We start from the raw sequence: 19,579 nt of genomic DNA, 5'->3' as shown, positions 1-19,579 counted from the left end.
TCCTAGCTCGGGGCGATGTCCGCGGGGCTCCCCACTCGGGGGATGGGGCCCTGCCGTGGCCGAGACCCAGCGCCTGCCGCTCCAGTGAGCCGGCTGCCTGGAGCAGTCACATGGCCGCAGCCTGCCCCGGCGGGCTCAGCGTCACCAGCCACAGCCGCCCTGAACTGGTGCCAGGCGCCCTGCCCTCCCAGTGCCCCGCCCTGCCCCATCCTCCCCTCCCCTCCCAGCACCCCTGGTCCAGGCGCAGGCTCCGAGCAGCCGGGAGCAGGGCTCCCAGCTTGGGGTGGCTCTGGGAGGCTCCCCGCTGCCCTGCTCCTCCTCCGGGCCGGAATGCTGCCCCTGGCAATGTGTCGTCCCAAGCACCTGCTTGTTTTGCTGGTGCCTGGAGCTGGCCCTGCTGAGGATTGTACCTCGCATGTATGACATGGGCCGTGCGGTGCACGAGCGTGGCATGAAGCTGCGCAGGGATTCATGCAAAGGGACCGGCCCAGTCCGATGTGGTTAGCAGCAGCCCTTGGCCAGCCCGCCTGTGACGCTGGAGATATGGGGCTGGCGTGAGCAGGGCCCCAGAGCACGCGGGACGCGTGGGAGGATGTGCTTTCCTGTCTGTCGTGCACGGGAAAGCGAAACCTGCTGCTGTTGGTGTCACTGCTGCCTCGGCGCCATGGCCGGGCCTGGCAGGCTCCTCCTCGTTGCCCTGCTCCTGACCTACTGCCTGGACACTGGTCAGAGCAGGGGCTGGGAGCCAGGATCTGGGAGCAGAGTGGGGGCTGGTGGCTTAGACCAAGGGGACTGGGAGCCAGGAGGACTTCTGGGTTCTGTCCTGGTTGTGGGAGGGGAGTGGGGCTGGCGGGTTGGAGCAGGGGGGTTGGGTGTGGGGCATGGGGACCCTAACCCATCTGCTCTCTCCCCCTAGGGACCAGCAAGGCAGAGCTGACACTCTGGGCTGACCACCCCTTGGCTCTGGGGTCCTCCCTGCAGCTGCACTGTGCCTTCTGGGGCCAGGAGCTCATCACGCTGGTGAGCTGGCGGCGCTGGGGCCAGAATGGGAGCCACGAGGAGCTGGCCGTGATACACCCCACACATGGGGCCCATGTGCACCCTGCTCACCAGGGCCAACTGCGGGTCACCAATGTGTCAGAGGCTGGGCAGGTGGGGCTTACAGTGCCCAGCCTGGCCCCCGAGGACAACGGCACCCACTACTGCTGCAAGTTCTCCACCTTCCCCTCGGGCGTGTCGGAGCAGTGCCTGCCAGTCTGGATCACAGAGCCTGGTGCGTGGGGGAGCCCCGAGAAGGGGGGCAGCGGGACAGACAGAGCCATCGGGGCAGGGAGGGCTGGACACTCTCTGACCCCTCTCCTCCTCCACTGCAGCCGCTGATCCCTCCCAGACCCCTCACTCTGCCCTGCGACCTGAGGTGCTGGGGCCCCTGGGCGCTGGGGCCTTCTTCCTGCTGGGCAGCATCGCCGTGCTGGGCCACCTTCTGCAGGAACGGGTGCGGAGGCACAGGTAGGAGTCAAGCCCCCACCTCACTGATCCCAGCAGCCCCACAGGGGCTGGACACACCTGCCTTTGTGGGGGGAGGGGGCTGGGAACCAGGACACCTGGGTTCTCTTCCCAGTTCTGGGAGTGTGGGAATGGTTAGAGCAGGGCTGGGAGCCAGGTCTCGTGGGTTCTCTCCTCACTGTACCCCTCTCTGTCTCTCTAGGAAGCTGGTGCTCCCTCATCCCTACCCGCATGTGGCTAGTCCTCAGGTGAGCCTGCCTCCCTCTTTTGGGGGTGGGATGGGACGGGATGGGGGCCTTATGCACACTGTCCATTGCTAGTCCCTATGTGTGACAGAGCTCCCAGTGACCAGCAGTTGGCCATCGAGGGGAGGGGCAAAATGGGCTTTGCAGCCAGCCCTTCATCGGGTAAAGGGAACCATGGGGCAGAGGAGACTGCAGCCAACTCCCTTGTGGGGCAGAGGAGTTGGTTTCAGCCAGCCCCACACAGTGGCTGTCATGGCTATTAGCCACCCCACTACCATGGGGCTGTGGGCCCAGCCCACCAACCCCCACTGGACAACATCAGCCTTGGCGTCATGGAGCAGGAAACTGCATGAGTTTCCACCCCTCACATCTGCCCGTGCCGTGCCCCACCGCCTGGGTCCTTCAAGGCCCCCGTGTGGTGTGGGGTCTGGACTGCAGCCAGAGCCCCTGGGCACAGACCTTGCCCCAGGCAAGTGCAGCCCCAAGACCGTTGCATGTTGGGAGCCGTAGTCTCCTTGGACTGCCCCGGGTCAGAACCCTCTAATCCAGGGGTCAGCAACCTATGGCTGGCGAGCCAAATATGGCTCACTGTGGAGCCAAAAATGGCTCACAGCTCAAGTTCAGCCCCCCCTTGGTCTCCCACTCTGGTCCCCTGCAACAGGGAGCCTGCGCCGGCGCGCCAGCCTCATATCTCCCACAAGATTGGAGCCAGTGCCGGCTTTCTGTGCAGCGGGGGGTGGAGAAAGCCCTGAGCCTCACTGCGCGACTGGGGAAGAAACAGAACCACAAATGGCTCCTCGCGTTGCTGCTTCCCTTCCCCCAGCTGGGGGGAACATCAGCGCAGGGGCACGCCGCCTGGAGGCTTTTCCCACTGCTCCTATTGGCCCTGCTCCTGTCCCCTTGCCAGACACCTACTGCCAGTCTGCTCCTGCACCCTACTTCCCACCCAGACCTTGCACCCTCACCCCTCCTCCACCCCAGATCCTGCCCCCTCATCCCTATCCTACTGACTGGCAGCTCTGTCCCACACACTGGAACCCTCGGTTTTGGCCCTACCCCACAGCCTAGGGGGACACAAAATCCACCAAACCCAGAGCTGAGGCCGTGAACCTGCCTGCCCACCCCACGTGGGACTGGAGCACCAGAAGAGTGAAGTGTCTCAGTTGGGGGCCACATCAGTGAGCGTTGGGTGGTTCTAGGAAGGTTTTTTTTGCTTCTCACTTCTCTGGTCCCCAACTGATTTTTTGGTGGGTCAGTGGAAAAGGTTCCCCACCCCTGCTCTAATCCCTCCATGCTGGGAGTTTGCAGCCATCTTTGGAGGAGGGGTGGGCAACTGGATCCCATTGCATCATAGGAATTTGCAGCTGCTGGGGTCCCCATTGCATGCTGGGAGTTTGCAGATTGCGGGGGAGTTGGGCCCCATTGCATGCTGGAAGTTTGCAGCCCTCAGGGGTCCAATTGAATGTTTGCAGTCTCAGCAGGGCCCCAGTTCATGCTGGGAGTATCCAGTCTCCATGGGGCGCAGATGGGCTCCATTGCAACCTAGGCATTTACAGCCCCTAGGGACCCAGTTGCATGCTGGGAATTTGCAGGCTCCATAGGGGCCAGGACTTCTCCTGGGCCCCATGCAGGCATCTGGGGTTTCTGGTGGGGGAAACTCTGCCCTGAGGTGGGAAGAAATGTGGAGCAGAACCCCTTCCCTAACACTCTTCTTGTGTTTGTAGGAGCCCCCCATGGCTCTGTGGGTGCAGCAGGGGCTGCCAGTCCGGCGCACCTCGTTCTCCGCCCCCTACGTCCTCATCAACTTGGACTATTTTACCTCCCAGCCCAGCACCATGGCCCACAGGGGCTGCCTGCCTCCCCCACTGCCTCCCCGGCAGGGCTGGAGACCCTGCAGGCCCATGCCCTGGGTGCTGGGACAGGAGGAGCAGCGCCTGGGCCACTGGCACAAGACCTGATGCTGCCCCCCTTCTCTGGGTGACTTGGAACCCCGCAAAGATTGAAGGCCCATCCCCCTCCTCTGTGAGGACAGGCAGCTTTGGAGCCCCGGTGCCCACGTGACGCAGCAGGAATCGTTTGTGACATTTGCAGGAAGCCTGGGTGTGCTTCAGGATCCCAGCTCGCTCTTGGATGGGACTGGCGCCTGGCTGTCTCAGCTCTCCGGCAGGTGGCAACGGCCAGCCCAGTCATGGGGACATGGGACACCTAGCAGGGAGCAACTGTGGATGGCTGCTCGCTCCCTCCTCAGGGAACCGGCTGGGCGAGCCCACCATGGAGCCAGGTGACAGAAGGGGCCAGCCAGAGCAAGGGACCCCATCGGGCCGGGCTCTACCTGTCCCTTTTCTGCGCTCCCCGAGGCCAATCTGTGCTGGGGCTGGGTGACCAATAAACCTGGCTGGGCCGGCGGCGCTGTGGGAGTGCCATTGCGAATGCCGGGCGAGGGGCGTGTCTCCCTCTGGCGCGTGTCCCTGCGACTGGAGCTCATGTGGGTGACTTCAGGCCCCGAGCTCCTGCCTAGGGAGATGGAAGCCATGTGGCTGAACCTGGAGGAAGAGGTTCCCACCTAGAGATGGTGAGGACCTTCCCCTGCTGGAACCAGCCCTGCTGCCATCCCCTGCTGGTGCCCCACCTGCATCACACTTCTGTGCCCTTGTGCAGCACCCGGAGATCCTGATGTCCCCTCTTCCTCTACACCACTTGGGGAGTCACGGACCATTTCGGGGCTGAGCCCCTGGGTGAAGCTTTCACCCCAGAAGGCTTGTGTAGGGCTGCTGCCAGCTGCCCTTCCCCCTCAGCTCCCCGAACACCTGGGTCCTTGCAGAGCACAGCCTCTGCCACGGTGGTTTCCTGCCCTGGCTCCGGGCGTGAGGACGCTGCTGAGCGGGGGGAGGGGTGTTGTTTCTCATCCGGTCCCGGTGGCCAATTTCACACCATGGGCGCATCAATGGCACTGTGGTTCCCTGCAGCTCCGGCCCAGAGCCTGTCTATGCTTTGCGTCCGTCTGTGGACAGCTCCCAGCCCACCTCCACCCCCGCACCACCACCTGGCCAAGCCGCACTGGCCCTGTAGTCCTTACAGTTAAACAGGGGCTCACTGGCTCCTTGGCCGCGACACTTTATTGGGTAACAGCAGCAATGCGGGGGAGTGCAGGGCGCCATGCGGGTAACCCAGGTCCCTGTGCCCTGCAGGCATTGTGAGAGGTTCCCAAGCCCTGTCTAGCTACCTGTCCTCATACACCTCCCATCATCCATCCATCCATCCATCCACACTATCTATCTATCTATCTATCTATCTATCTATCTATCTATCTATCTATCTATCTATCTATCTATCTATCTATCTATCTATCTATCTATCTATCTATCTATCTATCTATCTATCTATCTATCTATCCCCACACACACTCCTCTATCTATCGCGAGGGGGCGTATCCCTGAAGGATAACAGCCATTTTACCGCTGCTGGCTGGCATCATTCCCCGGGGACGCTTGGCCGTGAGCTGTGTGCCAAGGAGGCACATTCAAATCCCGTTCCCCTGGTGGGTCGCTCCGTGCCGGCCTCCTGCTCCTGAGGCCTGGAGCCCAGCCCAGCCCAGCCACTGGCAGAGGGCAAAGACCGCGATGCAGATGCCGATCTTGGAAAGTGTGGAGGCCAGGCCAATGAGGGCGAGGTGAGTGGTGTCCAGGTGTCCAGTGCTGTTTCTCTCTGCACTCCTCGTGTCCTGCGTTGCCAGTGCTGGGTGCCACGTCCTAGGCATGGGGCTGGGAGCTGCTTCTGGGGAGGAAGTGGGGGACAGTAAGTGTGGGGTGCCCTGGCAAACTCTGTCCTCCCCAAACTCCCTTGAGCCCAGTGTGAAGGGTGCAGAGACTGCTTCCTCCAGCCACCCTGGCTGTGGGGGCCCTGTTGTCCCCCACTGCTCCCTGGAAATGGTGCACTCTGTTCCCTCCCACTGACCCCAGGAAGTGGGGCACCCTGTCCCCCCTCTCTCCCACACTTTGCTCTGGATATGAGAGTCTCTGCCTGGTAGCAGCTTGCTTTCCCGGTGCCCTGCCCACTGCGTTCACCCCCAACCTGTCACTGTGAGGCGGGTTCCTAGCAGAGCGCGCCAGGGGATCCATGTGCCGTTCTGCAACTGCACGCAGACTTGGCAGACATATTCGCTGGTGTCCGACGCCTGCAGCCGGTCGATGCGGATCGAGGCCGTTCGCTTCGGTCTCTCCCCCGGGTTCCCGACCAGTGCGATGCGGCCCCGGTAATCCCAGCGGGTGAACCCCTCGGTGTGATTGTACACGAAATCGCCATGGAAACCCCCTCGCCTCCAGTAAACCCGGACCTCCCGCAGCGGCTCGATCTCGGGGGGGTAGATTAACGTGCAGGGCAGGGTGATGGAGCCCCCGGTCGGTGCCGCCAGGATCTCGGGCTGCTCCAGAAGGTACCGGAGATCCTGGGCAGCGACTGAAAAGACACCTGGAGAGATGCTCCTGTCACTGCGCCCCATCAACAGTTCCCACCCGGGGCTGCAGAGGATGCTAGAGACTCTCCTTCTTTTCCAGCAGTGACCGGTGCAAGCTCCCAGGGCTGCCCTGGTCCCAGCCCCAGGAGGCACCAGCAGTGCCATTACTCCAGGGATGGGCCTGCTAGTGAGAAGGGACCAGCCCTTGTTGGGTGCTGGCGTGGCTGGGATGCCGGATCCAGCCGGTCGGGCATTGTCAGGCGGTGAACTTGGGCGGTGCAGGACGCACCTGATCCGGGGGGGGGGGGCTCTGCAGAGGCTGAGAGCTGGCGAGTGAGGCTAAGCCCTGCTGTGATGCTGGGTTTGCTGGGCTGAACCAGCCAGGCCAGGCAGGTTGTGCTGCCCCTTAGAGCACCTCCAGCACCGCCCCAGTGTCTGTGCAGTAGTGACGCCACAGAGCCTCCTGCAGCCAAGCGCAGCCCTCCCAGGGCATGCATGCCGGGCCGCAGGGCTGTGTGCGGCCCACAGCCCATGGGGCGCAGAGGAATGTGACAACCCGGGGGGGAGGGGTAGTCACCTTGTTATGGTGCATGTGCATGCCACTGTGTGCCTCAGTTTCCCAAGGACACTGCACCAATACCTATGTGGTGATGGGAATTGTGGGTGTGACTCACTAGGCTGCCCTAGCTCTGGCATGTTCGCAATGGCTGATACCCTTCATGATCAGAGCAGGGAGGGCTTGTGGCCAGGTGACGTTTTGTCCAGGGAGCAGGACAAAGCTGCTGGCATTGGAGCCTTGCTGAGGGGATGGGACCAGGAGCTGGGAGTGGGTCAGTGTAATGGCTGATGGGGCAGGACCAGCGCCCTGTCTCTGGCCCCCTCTCTCCCCAGGTGAACGGTGCTGGCCACTTCTGGTTCCTGTGCTGACAAGTCTGTGCCTCCCTGTGTCCCTGTCACCTGATAAACCTTCTCTTCTAGCTGCCAGCTGAGAATCACGTCTGGCTGCGGATGGGGTTGCAGGGCCTGGTGACTCCCCCACAACTCGGTGACAAGGGGACCTCCCAGCCCTGTGCATCTTGGCTCTGGGGCCCCGTCATGCAAAGAGCTCTCCAGCCTGCCCCCAGCACTGTCCAGAGCCAGTGGCCTGGGCTGGGGTTGCAGTGCTCAGGGGCTGGGACAGGGGGTGCAGGTTCATACTACCCCATCCCCACTCCATGCCCCCCAGCTGTTTGGGTCCCACCAGGGGCAAGGGTGCACCCCCAGTTCTGGCAGCCCCCGCGCGTGGCTGCCCCGGTCACTCACCCCACATCAGGGGTAGCAGCAGCAGCTCCAGGCTCATGGCCCCAGCACAGATGATTCCAGCTCTACTACTCCCCCCCCTGCAATTTGAGGAAGCTGCTGACACCTCCCCCTTCCTGTGTGAAATCCCCACTCTGCCTGGCCCATATAGGACGCTGCAGGGTGGGGGAGGGGGCTGGGAGCCAGGACTCCTGGGTTCCCCCCCAGCTCTGGGATCCAAGGAAGGGGCTAGTAGAGGAGTTAGGGGGACGGGCTGTCAGGGGGAGGGCAGGGGCTGAGACTGGCTGGTGGCGAGACCCATTGGGGGCAGGATGTGAGGGCCTGGCTCTCAGTCACAGCCTAGTTGCTGGGCCCTGCTGCTCTGGGAGGCTTGATTTGCACCAGTGCACGACTGCTAGAGACCCTGGGGTGGCTCATGTGCTGTAGGCAGGATCCTGGGGTCACTGCTGAGCCCTCAGGCTGCCCTGACTCAAGGCAGCTGGTTCCTCTGCACGTCTGGCCAAGCGGCTGGCACCTGGGGAAAGGGGAATGAGGGCAGCTAATTCTAGAGCAGTGTCAGACACAATCCCCCCCGCCCCCGTACCCTCCCCAAGGACCCAGTTCCCGTGTCCCTCACTCCCCCGTGTTCCCATCCCCCACCAAACTACAAGGCCCCATGGATTCCTCCCGTCCCCTGCAGCCCCCGAAGTACCCCGGGTCCTGTGCCCCCCCGAGGGAGCAGAGGGGGGCTGGGAAGCCTGGACTGTGGGGCTGGCTATGGAAGGGAAGTGACTGTGGCGCTTTGCCTAGTTGCCCAATTCCTATCCCCTCCCTCGTTTCCTCCTCGCGGTATTGCCACTGGCTCCCACGCCCTGACTCCCAGCTAGCGTCCGGCCCCCGCCCTGGGGGTGCTGGGCAGGGTAGCTGCAGTTCCTGGAAGCCACATGCCCAGCCCCACGGCCCAGAGATGTGGCTGCTGCCGGGACATCCAGCCCTGCTGCTCCTGGCTGGGATCCTGGGTGGAGGTGGGTGTGATCGGTCAGCATTGAATCTCCAGGGCGGGGGCCCTTCTCCTGGTCTCCTGGGTTCCCCAGGGACCAATCTCCCCTGGGCCCACCTGCCCCAGGCTTCTAGCTTCCCTGAAGGCTCATCTTCCCCTGGTCTCCCCAGGGGCCCATCTCTCCTGGCCTCCTGGTTTCCCCAAGGACCCATATTCCCCAGCATCCCTAGGGGCCCATCTCCCTCAGCCTCCCTAAGGGCCCATGTCTCCCGGCCTCCTGGCTTATGCAAGGACCCATCTCCCCTGGCCTCTCTAGGGGCCCATCTCCCCCGGCCTCCTGGCTTCCCCAAGGGCCCATCTCCCCTGACCTTCCAGTCTCTCCAGGGGTCCATCTTCTGTGCAGCCTCCCTCAATGCCCATCTCCCCTCGCCTCTCGGCTCTCCCAGGAACCTACATTTCTTGGCCTCCCTTCCTGCTGCAGAAGGGCTGAGCTTGACCAGAGCCAGCAGCAGCTGCTTGGGAGGAGGGTGAGGGTGTGACCTGGATTCTGCAGAAATTCCCCCTTGCCCCATCACTCCTGCCCTGAAGCCATGAGACTGGGCGTGCGGGTGGGTGTGTGGGGACATCACACCCCAAACTCTGGGGCTGGTAAGCTTTGCTCTACTGTAGCCCGCAGCCAAGTAAATATCTGCATTTGCCGAAATCCAGTGGCAGGCAGCTTCCCCAGACTAAGAAAACATTGAGCTCTTTAGAATCCACTTACACTGAGCCTTTCCCTGATCCCAGCCGGGTCTGGGCAGCACCTGGCCCCACGGGGCCTGATCCCAGCCGGGTCTGGGCAGTGCTTGGCCCCACAGGCCCTGATCCCAGCCGGGTCTGGGCAGCACCTGGCCCCACGGGGCCTGATCCCAGCCGGGTCTGGGCAGTGCTTGGCCCCACAGGCCCTGATCCCAGCCGGGTCTGGGCAGCACCTGGCCCCACAGGCCCTGATCCCAGCCGGGTCTGGGCAGCACCTGGCCCCACGGGGCCTGATCCCAGCTGGGTCTGGGCAGCGCCTGGCCCCACGGGGCCTGATCCCAGCTGGGTCTGGGCAGCGCCTGGCCCCACAAGGACTGATCCCAGCTGGGTCTGGGCAGCGCCTGGCCCCACGGGGCCTGATCCCAGCCGGGTCTGGGCAGTGCTTGGCCCCACAGGCCCTGATCCCAGCCGGGTATGGGCAGCGCCTGGCCCCACAGGGCCTGATCCCAGCCGGGTCTGGGCAGTGCTTGGTCCCACAGGCCCTGATCCCAGCCGGGTCTGGGCAGCGCCTGGCCCCACGGGGCCTGATCCCAGCCGGGTCTGGGCAGCGCCTGGCCCCACGGGGCCTGATACCAGCCGGGTCTGGGCAGCGCCTGGCCCCACGGGGCCTGATACCAGCCGGGTCTAGGCAGCGCCCTGCAGAAGGGAGCCAGTCACAGTCTCCAGGCACTACCGCAAGACACAGCACTAATACTGATTGACAAATCCTGCCTTCGCTATTGCCCAGGTCTGGGGTGGTCCTGTCAGTGCTCTGTTGGCTATGGGTGGGACCCTGGCAAGGCGTGGTGACAAGAGCATCTCTCCGGGTGTCTTTTCAGCCACTGCCCAGGATCCCCGGTACCGTCTGGAGCAGCCCGAGATCCTGGCGGCACCGACCGGGGGCTCCATCACCCTGCCCTGCACATTAATCTACCCCCCCGAGATCGAGCTGCTGCGGGAGGTCCGGGTTTACTGGAGGCGAGGGGGTTTCCATGGCGATTTCGTGTACAATCACACCGAGGGGTTCACCCGCTGGGATTACCGGGGCCGCATCGCACTGGTCGGGAACCCGGGGGAGAGACCGAAGCGAACGGCCTCGATCCGCATCGACCGGCTGCAGGCGTCGGACACCAGCGAATATGTCTGCCAAGTCTGCGTGCAGTTGCAGAACGGCACATGGATCCCCTGGCGCGCTCTGCCAGGAACCCGCCTCACAGTGACAGGTTGGGGGTGAATCCTGGAGGGGCTTCCCCCATGTCTCCTTCCCCCATCCTCACACCTCTGTGGCCGGAGCTGCTGCCCTGGTGAACTCCCCACCCCCAGCAGTGGAGCCCTCTGTGTTCCTGGCTCCTGCAGCCCTCACCCGAAATCCACGGCTCCCTGTGGCTGGAGTCAGGGGCACCCTCTGGCTCCCTTCCCAGCCCCTGCTGCGTCCTCACCCACTCCCTCGCCCCCTTCTCCTGGGGCCCCCTTTCTAGGTCCAGTCCCAGGCCTCGGCCTGAAGGAGCAGGGTGGGTTGGTGTAAAAATGTGTGCGCCAGGATGACTGTCCATGTGTGTGAGCTCCATGTCAGTGCCTGAGTGTGCATGTGTAAAAGTGTCAGCCCAAGCCTTGGTTTACGTGCAAGGATGGTGTGTGCAGACATGCATGTACCAACATGTGCCTGTGCCAAAGGGAGTGTGTGTCGGGGTCTGTGCAGGGCTGGGGGTGTCTGGGCGTGGGATGCACAAGTGTGTGATCATGTGTGCGAGGGCACGTGCACTCTTGGCGCTGTAGCTCCATGACAGAAATCCGATGGGCCCATCATGACAGGCCTGTGCATACCCATGCTTGTGCTAGGCTCCACACAGCATCTTCCCTGGGCCCCAGGCTGCAGGGAGAGGCGGAAACCCTGCCAGGGTCTGTGCCAGTCAGAGCCAGGGGCAAATTCCTGCCTGACCAAATAGGGCGGTCAGTGAGACCCTGGCCGTGTGGGCGACACCCCCCAGCCACAGCCCTGGGAAGGGATTCTCCGCACGGACTCCGAGCCCGCCCCCCCGGGTGCCCTGCCTCTGGCCGCAGGGCCATTTGCTTCTGGCAGCCACAGCCGGGCCGCATGCCACTCCTAGCAGCCCTGTCACGCGCTGTCTTGAGGCCAGTTGCTGTTTTGCCCTGCCCCAGAATTTTGCTTCTCGCGAGGCAATTTGTGTCCATTTGTTTTTGTGCCAGAATCGGCCTGGAGCTTAAATAACTCCGTTCCCTGCCTGGGCTCATTCCTTCAACAGCTTTATTGGGAGGTGTCTGCTCTCCCCACAGCCTTGCACTCCTCTGGCAGGCTCTCCGTTCCCCGGGTCTGCCCCAGCCTGGCTCTGCCCCGGCCACTCTGGCCATCGCTACCCACCACAGGACAGCCGGAACCGGGGAGATATCAGCCCTCCCTGGCTTTCGTGCTGCACAGCACACAAAAGCCAGCAAGTGCATGTGCGTGTGTGCGTGCATGTGTGTGCCCATGCTGAATGTGCAAAATCCAGAGCATATGTGTGTGTGCTTAATGTGCGAGAGCAGTGTGTCTGTGTGCACTGAACATGAAAGAACAAAAAAAAAAGTGTTTCCGTTAAAAGTATTTGTGCAAGAGAGCATCTATACTGGCATGTGCCTTTGCGCAAAAGATTTGCTTTTGCGCAAAATCATCTGGTCCAGTGTAGACGCTCTCTTACGCAAGAAATCTCTGATGGCCATTTTAGCCATTGGGCTTTCTTGTGCAACAAATTGATGTTACCTGTCTACACTGGCCTCTTGCGCAAGAACACTTGTGCAAGAGGACTTATCCCTGAGCGGGAGCATCAGAGTATTTGCGCAAGAAGCACTGATTTCATATAGTAGAACATCAGTGTTCTTGTGCAAATACTCATGGCCAGTGTAGACAGGCGGCAAGATTTTGTGCAAAAGCTTGCCAATGTAGACACAGCCCCAGTGTTTAATCACCCGGACTACTAGGAAGTTTTTCCCTAATGTCCAACCGAAATCTCCCTTCCTGCAGTTTAAGCCCATTGCTTCTTGTCCTATTCCTCAGAAATCAATTTATCTCTCTGCTCCCTCACACACCTTTTTAGATTCTATACCTATATCTCATAGAGCTGGAAGGGACGTTGAGAGGTCATTCAGTCCCCTGCCCTCATGGCAGGACCAAGTACCATCCCTGACAGATTTGCCCCCGATCCCTAAATGGTCCCCCTCAAGGATTAAGCTCACAACCTGGGTTTAGCAGGCCAATGCTCAAACCCCTGAGCTATCCCTCCCCCCTTAAAACCACTGTCATGTCCTCTCTCTGTCTTTTCCTTTCCAAACTAAACAAGCCCAATTCCTTCAGCCTTGCCTCATAGCTCATGTTCTCTAGGCCTTTAATCATTCTTGTTGCTCTTCTCTGGGACTTCCCCAATTTCTCCACATCTTTCTTGAAATGCGGTGCCCAGAACTGGACACAGTACTCCAACTGAGGCCTAATCAGCACAGAGTAGAGCGGAAGAATGACTTCTTGTGTCTTGCTCACAACACTCCTGTTAATGCAGCCCAGAATCATGTCTGCTTTTTTTGCAACAGTGTCACACTGATGACTCATATTTAGCTTGTGGTCCACTCTGACTCCTAGATCCCTTTCTGCCGTACTCCTTTCTACACTGTTGCTTCCCAGTCTGTGCATGTGAAACGGATTGTTCCTTCCTAAGTGAAGTACTTTGCATTTGTCCTTATTAAACTTCATTCTATTTACCTCAGACCATTTCTTCAGTTTGTCCAGATCATTTTGAATTATGACTCTATCCTCCAAATCACTTGCAACCCCTCCCAGCTTGGTATCATCTGCAAACTTAATAAGTGTGCTCTCTATGCCAATATCTAAATCGTTGATCAAGATATTGAGCAGAGCCGGTCCCAAAACAGACTGCTGTGGAATCCCCCATTTATACCCTTCCAGCATGACTATGAACCATTAATAACTACTCTGAGAACAGTGATAGAAATGTAGCCGTGTTAGTCTGGTGTAGCTGAAACAAAAGACAGGACTATGTAGCACTTTAAAGACTAACAAGATGGTTTATTAGATGATGAGCTTTTGTGGGCCAGACCCACTTCCTCAGATCAAATAGTGGAAGAAAATTGGCACAACCATATATACCAAAGGATACAATTAAAAAAAAAAGAACACATATGAAAAGGACAAATCACATTTCAGAACAGAAAGGGGATGCGGGGGGGGGGGGGGGGGGGAAGGAAGGTAAATGCCTGTGAGTTAATGATATTAGAGGTGGGGAAGGGTAGATGTCTGTGAGTTAATGGTATTAGAGGTGATAATTGGGGAAGCTATCTTTGTAATGGGTAAGATAGTTGGGGTCTTTGTTCAGCCCCCCCCCCCCCCCCCCCGTGGAAAGTGTCGAATTTTAGCATGAATGCCAGTTCAGAGGATTCCCTTTCAAGTGCAGATCTGAAAGTCTTCTGAAGTAAGATGCATGTGATTAGGTCACTGAGACAGTGTCCTTTCTGGTTGAAATGGCAAGAAACTATTTTTTCTTTGTGATCCTGTCCAATGTCTGTTTTGTGGGCATTGATTTTTTGGCGAAGTGTCTGAGACGTTTGTCCAATGTACATAGCAGACGGACACTTTCGGCACATGATAGCATAGATTATATTTCTGGATGTTCAGGAATATGTGTTCTTGATCTTATAACTCACTTGGCTAGGTCCAATAATGGTATCAGCAGAGTGAATATGTGGACAAAGCTGGCAACGGGGTTTGTTGCAAGGGAAGGTACCAGGAAACAGTTATGCACCCACCATCTAGTTATCCAGACAGTTATGCACCCACCTTATAGTAGCCCCATTTAAACTGTATTTGCCTAGTTTATTGATAAGATCATGTAAAACTGTATCAAATGCCTTACTAAAGTCTAGGTATACTGTGTCTACTGCTTCTCCTTTATCCAAAAAGCTTGTTATCCTGTCAAAGAAAGCTATCAGATTGGTTTGACATGATTTGTTCATTACAATCCATGCTGGCTGTTACCTATCACCTCATTATTTTCCAGATGTTTGCACATGGATTCCTTAATTACTTGCTCCATTATTTTCCCTGGCACAGAAGTTAAACTGACTGGTCTGTAGTTTCCTTGGTTGTTCTTATTTCCCTTTTTATAGATGGGCACTAGATTTGCCCTTTTCCACTCTTCTGGAATCTTTCCCAGTTTCTATGACTTTTCAAAGATTATACCAAAAGGCTCAGATACCTCCTCTATCAGCTCCTTCAGTATTCTAGGATGCATTTTATCAGGCCCTGGTGACTTGCAGGCATCTAACTTTTCTAAGTAATTTTTAACTTGTTCTTTTTTTATTTTATCTTCTAAACATACCCCCTTCCCACTAGCATTCACTATGTTAGGTGTCCCATCATCATCAGACTTCTTGGTGAAGACCGAAACAAAGAAGTCATTAAGTACCTCTGCCATTTCCAAGTTTCCTATTATCATTTCTACCTCTTGACTAAGCAATGGGCTTACCCTGTCCTTGGTCTTCCTCTTGCCTCTAATATATTTATAGAATGTCTTCTTGTTTCCCTTTATGTCTCTAACTAAATTGAGCTCGTTTTGTGCCCTGGCCTTTCTAGTCTTGCGCCTGCATACCTGTGTTGTTTGCTTATATTCATCCTTTGTAATTTGACCTATTTCCACCTTTTGATGTGTGTGCATGTATAGTGAATGAACAAGAGCGGAGCATGTGTGTAAGTGTATGCACTGGATGTGTGAGAGCAGTGTGTGTGTGTGTGTGTGCGTGCATATGCACTAACGTGCAAGAGTGGAGCGTGTGTGCACGCGTGTGCGTGCACATTGGTCATGTGATTGATAGCAGAGAGCGTGTGCACTGAATGTGCAAGAGTGGAGTGTGTGTGTATGCCCCTGGCTGTGCACGCATTTGGTCAAGGGGCCATGCTCTGACTTAACCCCCACCTTGTCCCACCCCCCAGAGGCAGCCTCGACACCGCACGACCCCCACACGAAGCAGGCACCGATGCCAGCCACGACCCAGTTGCCAGCCATGCATGGCACAGCCCCCGTGATAGGGGGGGTGCTGGCAGGGGCTGTCCTGCTGGCTGTGCTCATTGGGCTGGCTGTGTGCAGAGCCCAGAAGAGAACAGGTACAGGGACACCTGGGAGAGGCCGGGAGGTCACGTGTGGGGGTATGGCCCTGTCTGGGCATCCTGCCCCTCTTCTGCCCGCCCCAAGGGAGCTGTCAGGTATCCATGCAAGGCATTGTGGGAGATTCCCCAGGTGCCACAGGGATAGGAACAGGGAGTGGACCCAAACCCTCTGCCAGGCATGTCCAGCACTTGTGGGGCCCTGCTGGGTGTGTGACATGGGTGGGAAGGTGTGATCCTACCCAAAATGCACTGCTCCTTCTGCAGCATCATGGGATACAGAAAGTGACTGTCCATCGACACTACCCCCATACACCCCATCTACTTCCACCCTCTCTCTCTCCCCATAAACCCATTTATCTGAGCCCCGCATGCTCTGCCCCCCAGCTTTGCCCCCATGGATGAAGGGGGAGAAGGGGTGGTTGGAAGGGACAAAAGAATCAGGGAACGGATGGGAGGGGGAAGGGCAGGAGGCCTGTGGGAGTTGTACCTGGCTGCTAGGGACTCTTCTTTCTTCCCTCAGGCTGCTGGCAGAAGCCCCCCCTGGCTGGGTGAGTCACCTTTTTCTGCTCCCCAAACCCCCAAGCTCCCCACTGCCCCCCAACGCCCAGCACTCTCGTATTCCCCACCCTCGAGGGGCTCCAGTCCCACATCCAAGAAGACTGTGAATGGGCTGGACTTGGAACTGTGGGACCCTAGACTCAGGGGCTTCGGGGTGGCTGGATTCTCCAGCCCCTGGTCAGGGACCCTAGATGAAAAGAGGGGGCGCAGAGGAGCTCCTGCAAGGGCCCCATATTCCCTCATGGGGCCGAATTAGTCCCTCTTAGCCCCATGCCCCTGATTTACAACCCACCCTCTAGTGGCAGTGCATGGGGATCGCCCCACCCTAAGCAGCAGTGCCCATCACCTGGAATCAGGGCTGGGGGCCAGGTGCCTCCTCACGGCTCACAGGTCATGCCCCACTCAGCCAGTCTGTCCCCAGGCAGAACCCCCTCTCCAGTGCGGCACCCCTTCTGGGGGAGCCCACTCCAGTGCGGAGACCCTCTCTCACCTGCGGGGTCCGCCCCTCTGCCTCCGGGACGGTGCCTCTCAGGGCCCTCAGTGCACCTGCCTCAGCTGTGAGCCCCCTCAGGGGTCCCTTCCCTCTGGACCCCCGGGGCCTCCACTCCCAGAAGCAATAGTGCAGCCCTGTTCTCAGACCGGAGCGACTCTCCGCCAGCCGCACACAGGAGGGTTCATTGAGCACTGAACCCAGCACAGGAACTCTCAGGCCTGCAGGCCTGGCCCCCCTCAGCCCAGCACGTCTGAGTCTCCCCTGCAGCCAGGTGGGCTCTGCCTGCTCTGCTCTCTGTCCAGATCAGAAGCCCCCTCCTCCCAGCAGAGTCTCCAATATCCCCAGCAATAGCCCCTCCCCTGGCCTCTGTCTTCTCTCCAGGTAACGGGGTCGCCTGGGCCCCTTTCTCTCTGCCTCTCCTCTCCTCCATCCAATGTTCTCCCCATGCTGGAACCAGCTGGGCAGGGTCCAGGGTCTCCCCTCTGCAGCGTGTTGTCTTTCATCTGACCAGAACTGGCTGTGTCCTCTGAGCGGGGTCTGCTGGGCACCAGGGCACCAGTCGCTGGGGCTCCAGTTCTGGGCCGTTCTCTGCAACAACAAATGCCCTCCCCACTTGTCACATTAAACCAGTAACATCCCGGGGCACTGAGCGCCCCCTCTGCATGCAACCCCCCTCTGAACCCTCCAAACTCCCCACTGCCTCACACTCCCCTTCTCCCTCCAGCTGTTGAGGTATGGGGGCCTGGAGCCCCTGGCCCCGGGGCCCGGTCAGTGACTGTCTTTGGGTCTGTCTTGCACTAGGGAGCAGAGCCAGCTGCAAGCCGAGGGCGAAAGACAGTACATGGAGATCCCGATGGGAGGTGAGAGCACCTCGGGGTACCCCTGAGCAGTGTCCTGCCCTTGCCCTCCTGCCTCTCCCCCTCTATCTGCCCCCTGTATCCCTCCATCCACCCCTCCTTCCTCTTGCCTCTCCCCATCCTCTATCCTTCACCTAGCCCCCCTATCGCCGTCCCTCAGCTCACCCTGTTTCTCATTCCAGGGCCCAGCGTGTCTCCGCCCCAGTGCCCACTGGACCCCCAGGAGCCTGGCCTGCTCTACACTGTCTTGGCCTTCGCTGAACCTGGGAATGCCCCGGGGCAGCCAAAGGCCCATGGCCCCACCACGGGCGAGACCCTCTACTCAGCTGTCCGGGTCTGCTAGAACCAGGGCGGAGGGGGAGCCAGAACCTCAGAGTGGGAGGCTGGAGGGGGCCATGGAGAGCCAGGGTCAGCTGGGGAGCAGAGCTGGATTGAGAGTGAATGGGAAGTGGTCCCCAATTTGGAACTGGGTGGGGGGTCACACCCCAGGGCAGCTAGGATGGATGTGGTGGGCTCAGAGGGGATTTGTGATGTCCTGTGTGGAGAGGTTTAGAAGGCCTGGGGATCCTATGTTGGGAGGTTTTGGGGGCAGAGCCAGGGAGAGGTTTGGGGGTAACTCTCTTCAGGACTTTCTCTATGCTCTCCACACTATGTAGGGGGCTGGGCCCAAGGCCTGTGGGGAACAGACCAGGCTGGCAGCTGGGATCCCATCCAGGGGGGATTGTAACCCCTAGGGCCACAGGTGGTGTCCATACGTCTGTGCAGCAGGGGACAGCACCTGTCCTGCTCCTTGCCCCAATAAAGACTGTCTGACCTGTGGTTCCTTGGGTGTGACAGTGTGTGTTACATTCCTTGCATGCTGTCTATATTTCCCCACCCAAAACATCTACATCCACTCGCCCCTCACATACACCCCTGGTATCCCCACTCTGCCACACCTACACCCCATCCCAGACATCTGCACCTTAACACGCACCTATAGTTACCTCTGACACCCCGCCCCCTAACACATTGACACCCACTTCCCTGACACCTTACCACACCCACACTCCAGACACCCACACAGTGGGCCTGCTCTGCAGAGACCAGCCCCACTACAGACACACTCACACACACATGCGCACGGGAGGGGTGTGAAAAGTGTCCTCTTGATTGGTGGGGGTGGCCTGGTCGCTCGTCAGGGGTGTGAATTACCCCTGCTCTTACTGTCCCCCTCACCCCACACCTCTATTGTCCCTCCAGCTTCTGTGTCTGGCCCAGGGGCACTCATTCCCCTATTTCCCCCCTAGTGTCCTACAGTGAGTCCCCCTGAGGAGTTTCACCCCTCCCCCAAAAAAGGGTCTTGTGCTGCCAGTGGGTTATTTGCCTTTGGGAATCTGGTGCAGAACAGACACAGGGAGCTGGGACATTCAGCAACATCCATCTGGGGCTCGCTGCACCCTGCACATCCCCCACCAAGAGACACATGGGGAAACTGAGGCACACACATGACATTCAGAGACAGCACTGGGAACGGCTGGGCACAGTAGGGAGGAGGGTTGTTTGGGAATATGGATGTGCCCCAGTGTGCGGCGTTGGTGGGACGGGGTCCTTTGCTTCCCACAAGTCCATCCTAGAGGTGCTGAACGCTCCCTGGCCCAGAGCAGCTTTACTTTGATGACAGTAAGTGCCACTGGGCCCACAGGGCTCTGCACCTGGAGCTGAGCTTCCTGGGCTGCCCCCTGGGCGAGCCCCTTGTTCCCCATGTCACGGCCAGGCCTTGGGTTTTCCTTCCTGGGCTAGCCCTTGGCACTTCTCTGTGGTGGGTTTCCAACCTGGCCTCCTGTCTGTCCAGGCCCTTGGACTGTGTGCATGGGTGGGGGGCTGTTCAACACCTGCTGGGGGGCAGCCAGCTGGGTTATGCAAGGAGGGGGCAGTGCACAGGAGAGGGATAAGTGCAGCCAGGAGAGAGCAGGGGGGTGGCGGTGGGGGAAGGGAAGGGAGGTGATGGGTCAGTGCAGAGGGCGGGGCAGAGGCAGGGCAGTTTAGGGGCGTGGCCGTGCAGGGAGGGGAGGGGCAATGCAGGGGCGGGACCATGCAGGGAAAGGCGGGGCTAGTGTGCGGTGCAGCAGGGGGTGAAGGGAGAGGGGTCGTAGAGCGCAGGGAGGAGCGGGGCAGTGCAGAAAGGGGGCAGAGTCACTTGAGGGGGCGGGGCCGGCGAAGACAAGGGCGGAGTAACCTGAGCCAGTGAAGCTGGTGCAGGGAGG

The 19,579-nt window shown here is 59.4% G+C and overlaps 3 protein-coding genes across 4 annotated transcripts; 2 read left to right on the top strand and 1 right to left on the bottom strand.

Moving 5' to 3' along the window:
• The first annotated feature begins 441 nt into the window (after positions 1 to 441).
• On the top strand, positions 442 to 4,720 carry PVRIG (PVR related immunoglobulin domain containing). The gene is made up of 5 exons (XM_089772416.1): positions 442 to 725; positions 917 to 1,273; positions 1,374 to 1,509; positions 1,709 to 1,754; positions 3,476 to 4,720. The coding sequence occupies exons 1-5, from the start codon at positions 593 to 595 to the stop codon at positions 3,707 to 3,709; spliced, it is 906 nt and encodes a 301-aa protein (XP_089628542.1). The 5' UTR covers positions 442 to 592; the 3' UTR covers positions 3,710 to 4,720.
• Positions 4,721 to 5,271: 551 nt separating this feature from the next.
• LOC102463902 (paired immunoglobulin-like type 2 receptor alpha) lies at positions 5,272 to 7,613 on the bottom strand. Its single transcript, XM_075907948.2, has 3 exons — positions 7,507 to 7,613; positions 5,823 to 6,218; positions 5,272 to 5,525 (listed from the first exon to the last, which is right to left on the bottom strand). Exons 1-3 carry the CDS (start codon positions 7,541 to 7,543, stop codon positions 5,272 to 5,274), a joined length of 687 nt encoding a protein of 228 aa, XP_075764063.2. The 5' UTR covers positions 7,544 to 7,613.
• Positions 7,614 to 7,777: 164 nt separating this feature from the next.
• Positions 7,778 to 19,224, top strand: LOC102443414 (paired immunoglobulin-like type 2 receptor alpha). 2 transcript variants are annotated; one of them, XM_025186770.3, is made up of 6 exons: positions 7,782 to 8,507; positions 10,099 to 10,482; positions 15,252 to 15,422; positions 15,946 to 15,973; positions 17,278 to 17,336; positions 17,516 to 19,217. In XM_025186770.3, the coding sequence occupies exons 1-6, from the start codon at positions 8,159 to 8,161 to the stop codon at positions 17,674 to 17,676; spliced, it is 1,152 nt and encodes a 383-aa protein (XP_025042555.3). In that variant the 5' UTR covers positions 7,782 to 8,158; the 3' UTR covers positions 17,677 to 19,217. The 2 variants fall into 2 exon arrangements, with proteins under 2 accessions (XP_014431087.3, XP_025042555.3); XM_014575601.4 differs by lacking the exon at positions 15,252 to 15,422 and having other exon boundaries at positions 7,778 to 8,507; positions 17,516 to 19,224.
• The last annotated feature ends 355 nt before the right edge of the window (positions 19,225 to 19,579 follow it).

Source organism: Pelodiscus sinensis, chromosome 22, assembly GCF_052426305.1.
Source record: "Pelodiscus sinensis isolate ZL-2025 chromosome 22, ASM5242630v1, whole genome shotgun sequence".
NCBI classification, from domain to species: domain Eukaryota; kingdom Metazoa; phylum Chordata; order Testudines; family Trionychidae; genus Pelodiscus; species Pelodiscus sinensis.
This window is presented reverse-complemented; position numbering and strand designations above follow the sequence as displayed.

Excerpts from the sequence above, each read along its gene's own strand:
- PVRIG (XM_089772416.1), top strand. The coding sequence starts at position 593 with ATGTGCTTTCCTGTCTGTCGTGCACGGGAAAGCGAAACCTGCTGCTGT. Across the intron at positions 1,274-1,373 it reads AGTCTGGATCACAGAGCCTG|CCGCTGATCCCTCCCAGACC; the intron begins GTGCGTGGGGGA and ends CCTCCACTGCAG. Across the intron at positions 1,755-3,475 it reads CGCATGTGGCTAGTCCTCAG|GAGCCCCCCATGGCTCTGTG; the intron begins GTGAGCCTGCCT and ends TTGTGTTTGTAG.
- LOC102463902 (XM_075907948.2), bottom strand. The coding sequence starts at position 7,543 with ATGAGCCTGGAGCTGCTGCTGCTACCCCTGATGTGGG. Across the intron at positions 6,219-7,506 it reads GCTGCTACCCCTGATGTGGG|GTGTCTTTTCAGTCGCTGCC; the intron begins GTGAGTGACCGG and ends GCATCTCTCCAG. Across the intron at positions 5,526-5,822 it reads AACCCGCCTCACAGTGACAG|AAGCAGCTCCCAGCCCCATG; the intron begins GTTGGGGGTGAA and ends CTTCCTCCCCAG.
- LOC102443414 (XM_025186770.3), top strand. The coding sequence starts at position 8,159 with ATGGATTCCTCCCGTCCCCTGCAGCCCCCGAAGTACCCCGGGTCCTGT. Across the intron at positions 15,974-17,277 it reads CAGAAGCCCCCCCTGGCTGG|GGAGCAGAGCCAGCTGCAAG; the intron begins GTGAGTCACCTT and ends GTCTTGCACTAG. Across the intron at positions 17,337-17,515 it reads CATGGAGATCCCGATGGGAG|GGCCCAGCGTGTCTCCGCCC; the intron begins GTGAGAGCACCT and ends TTCTCATTCCAG.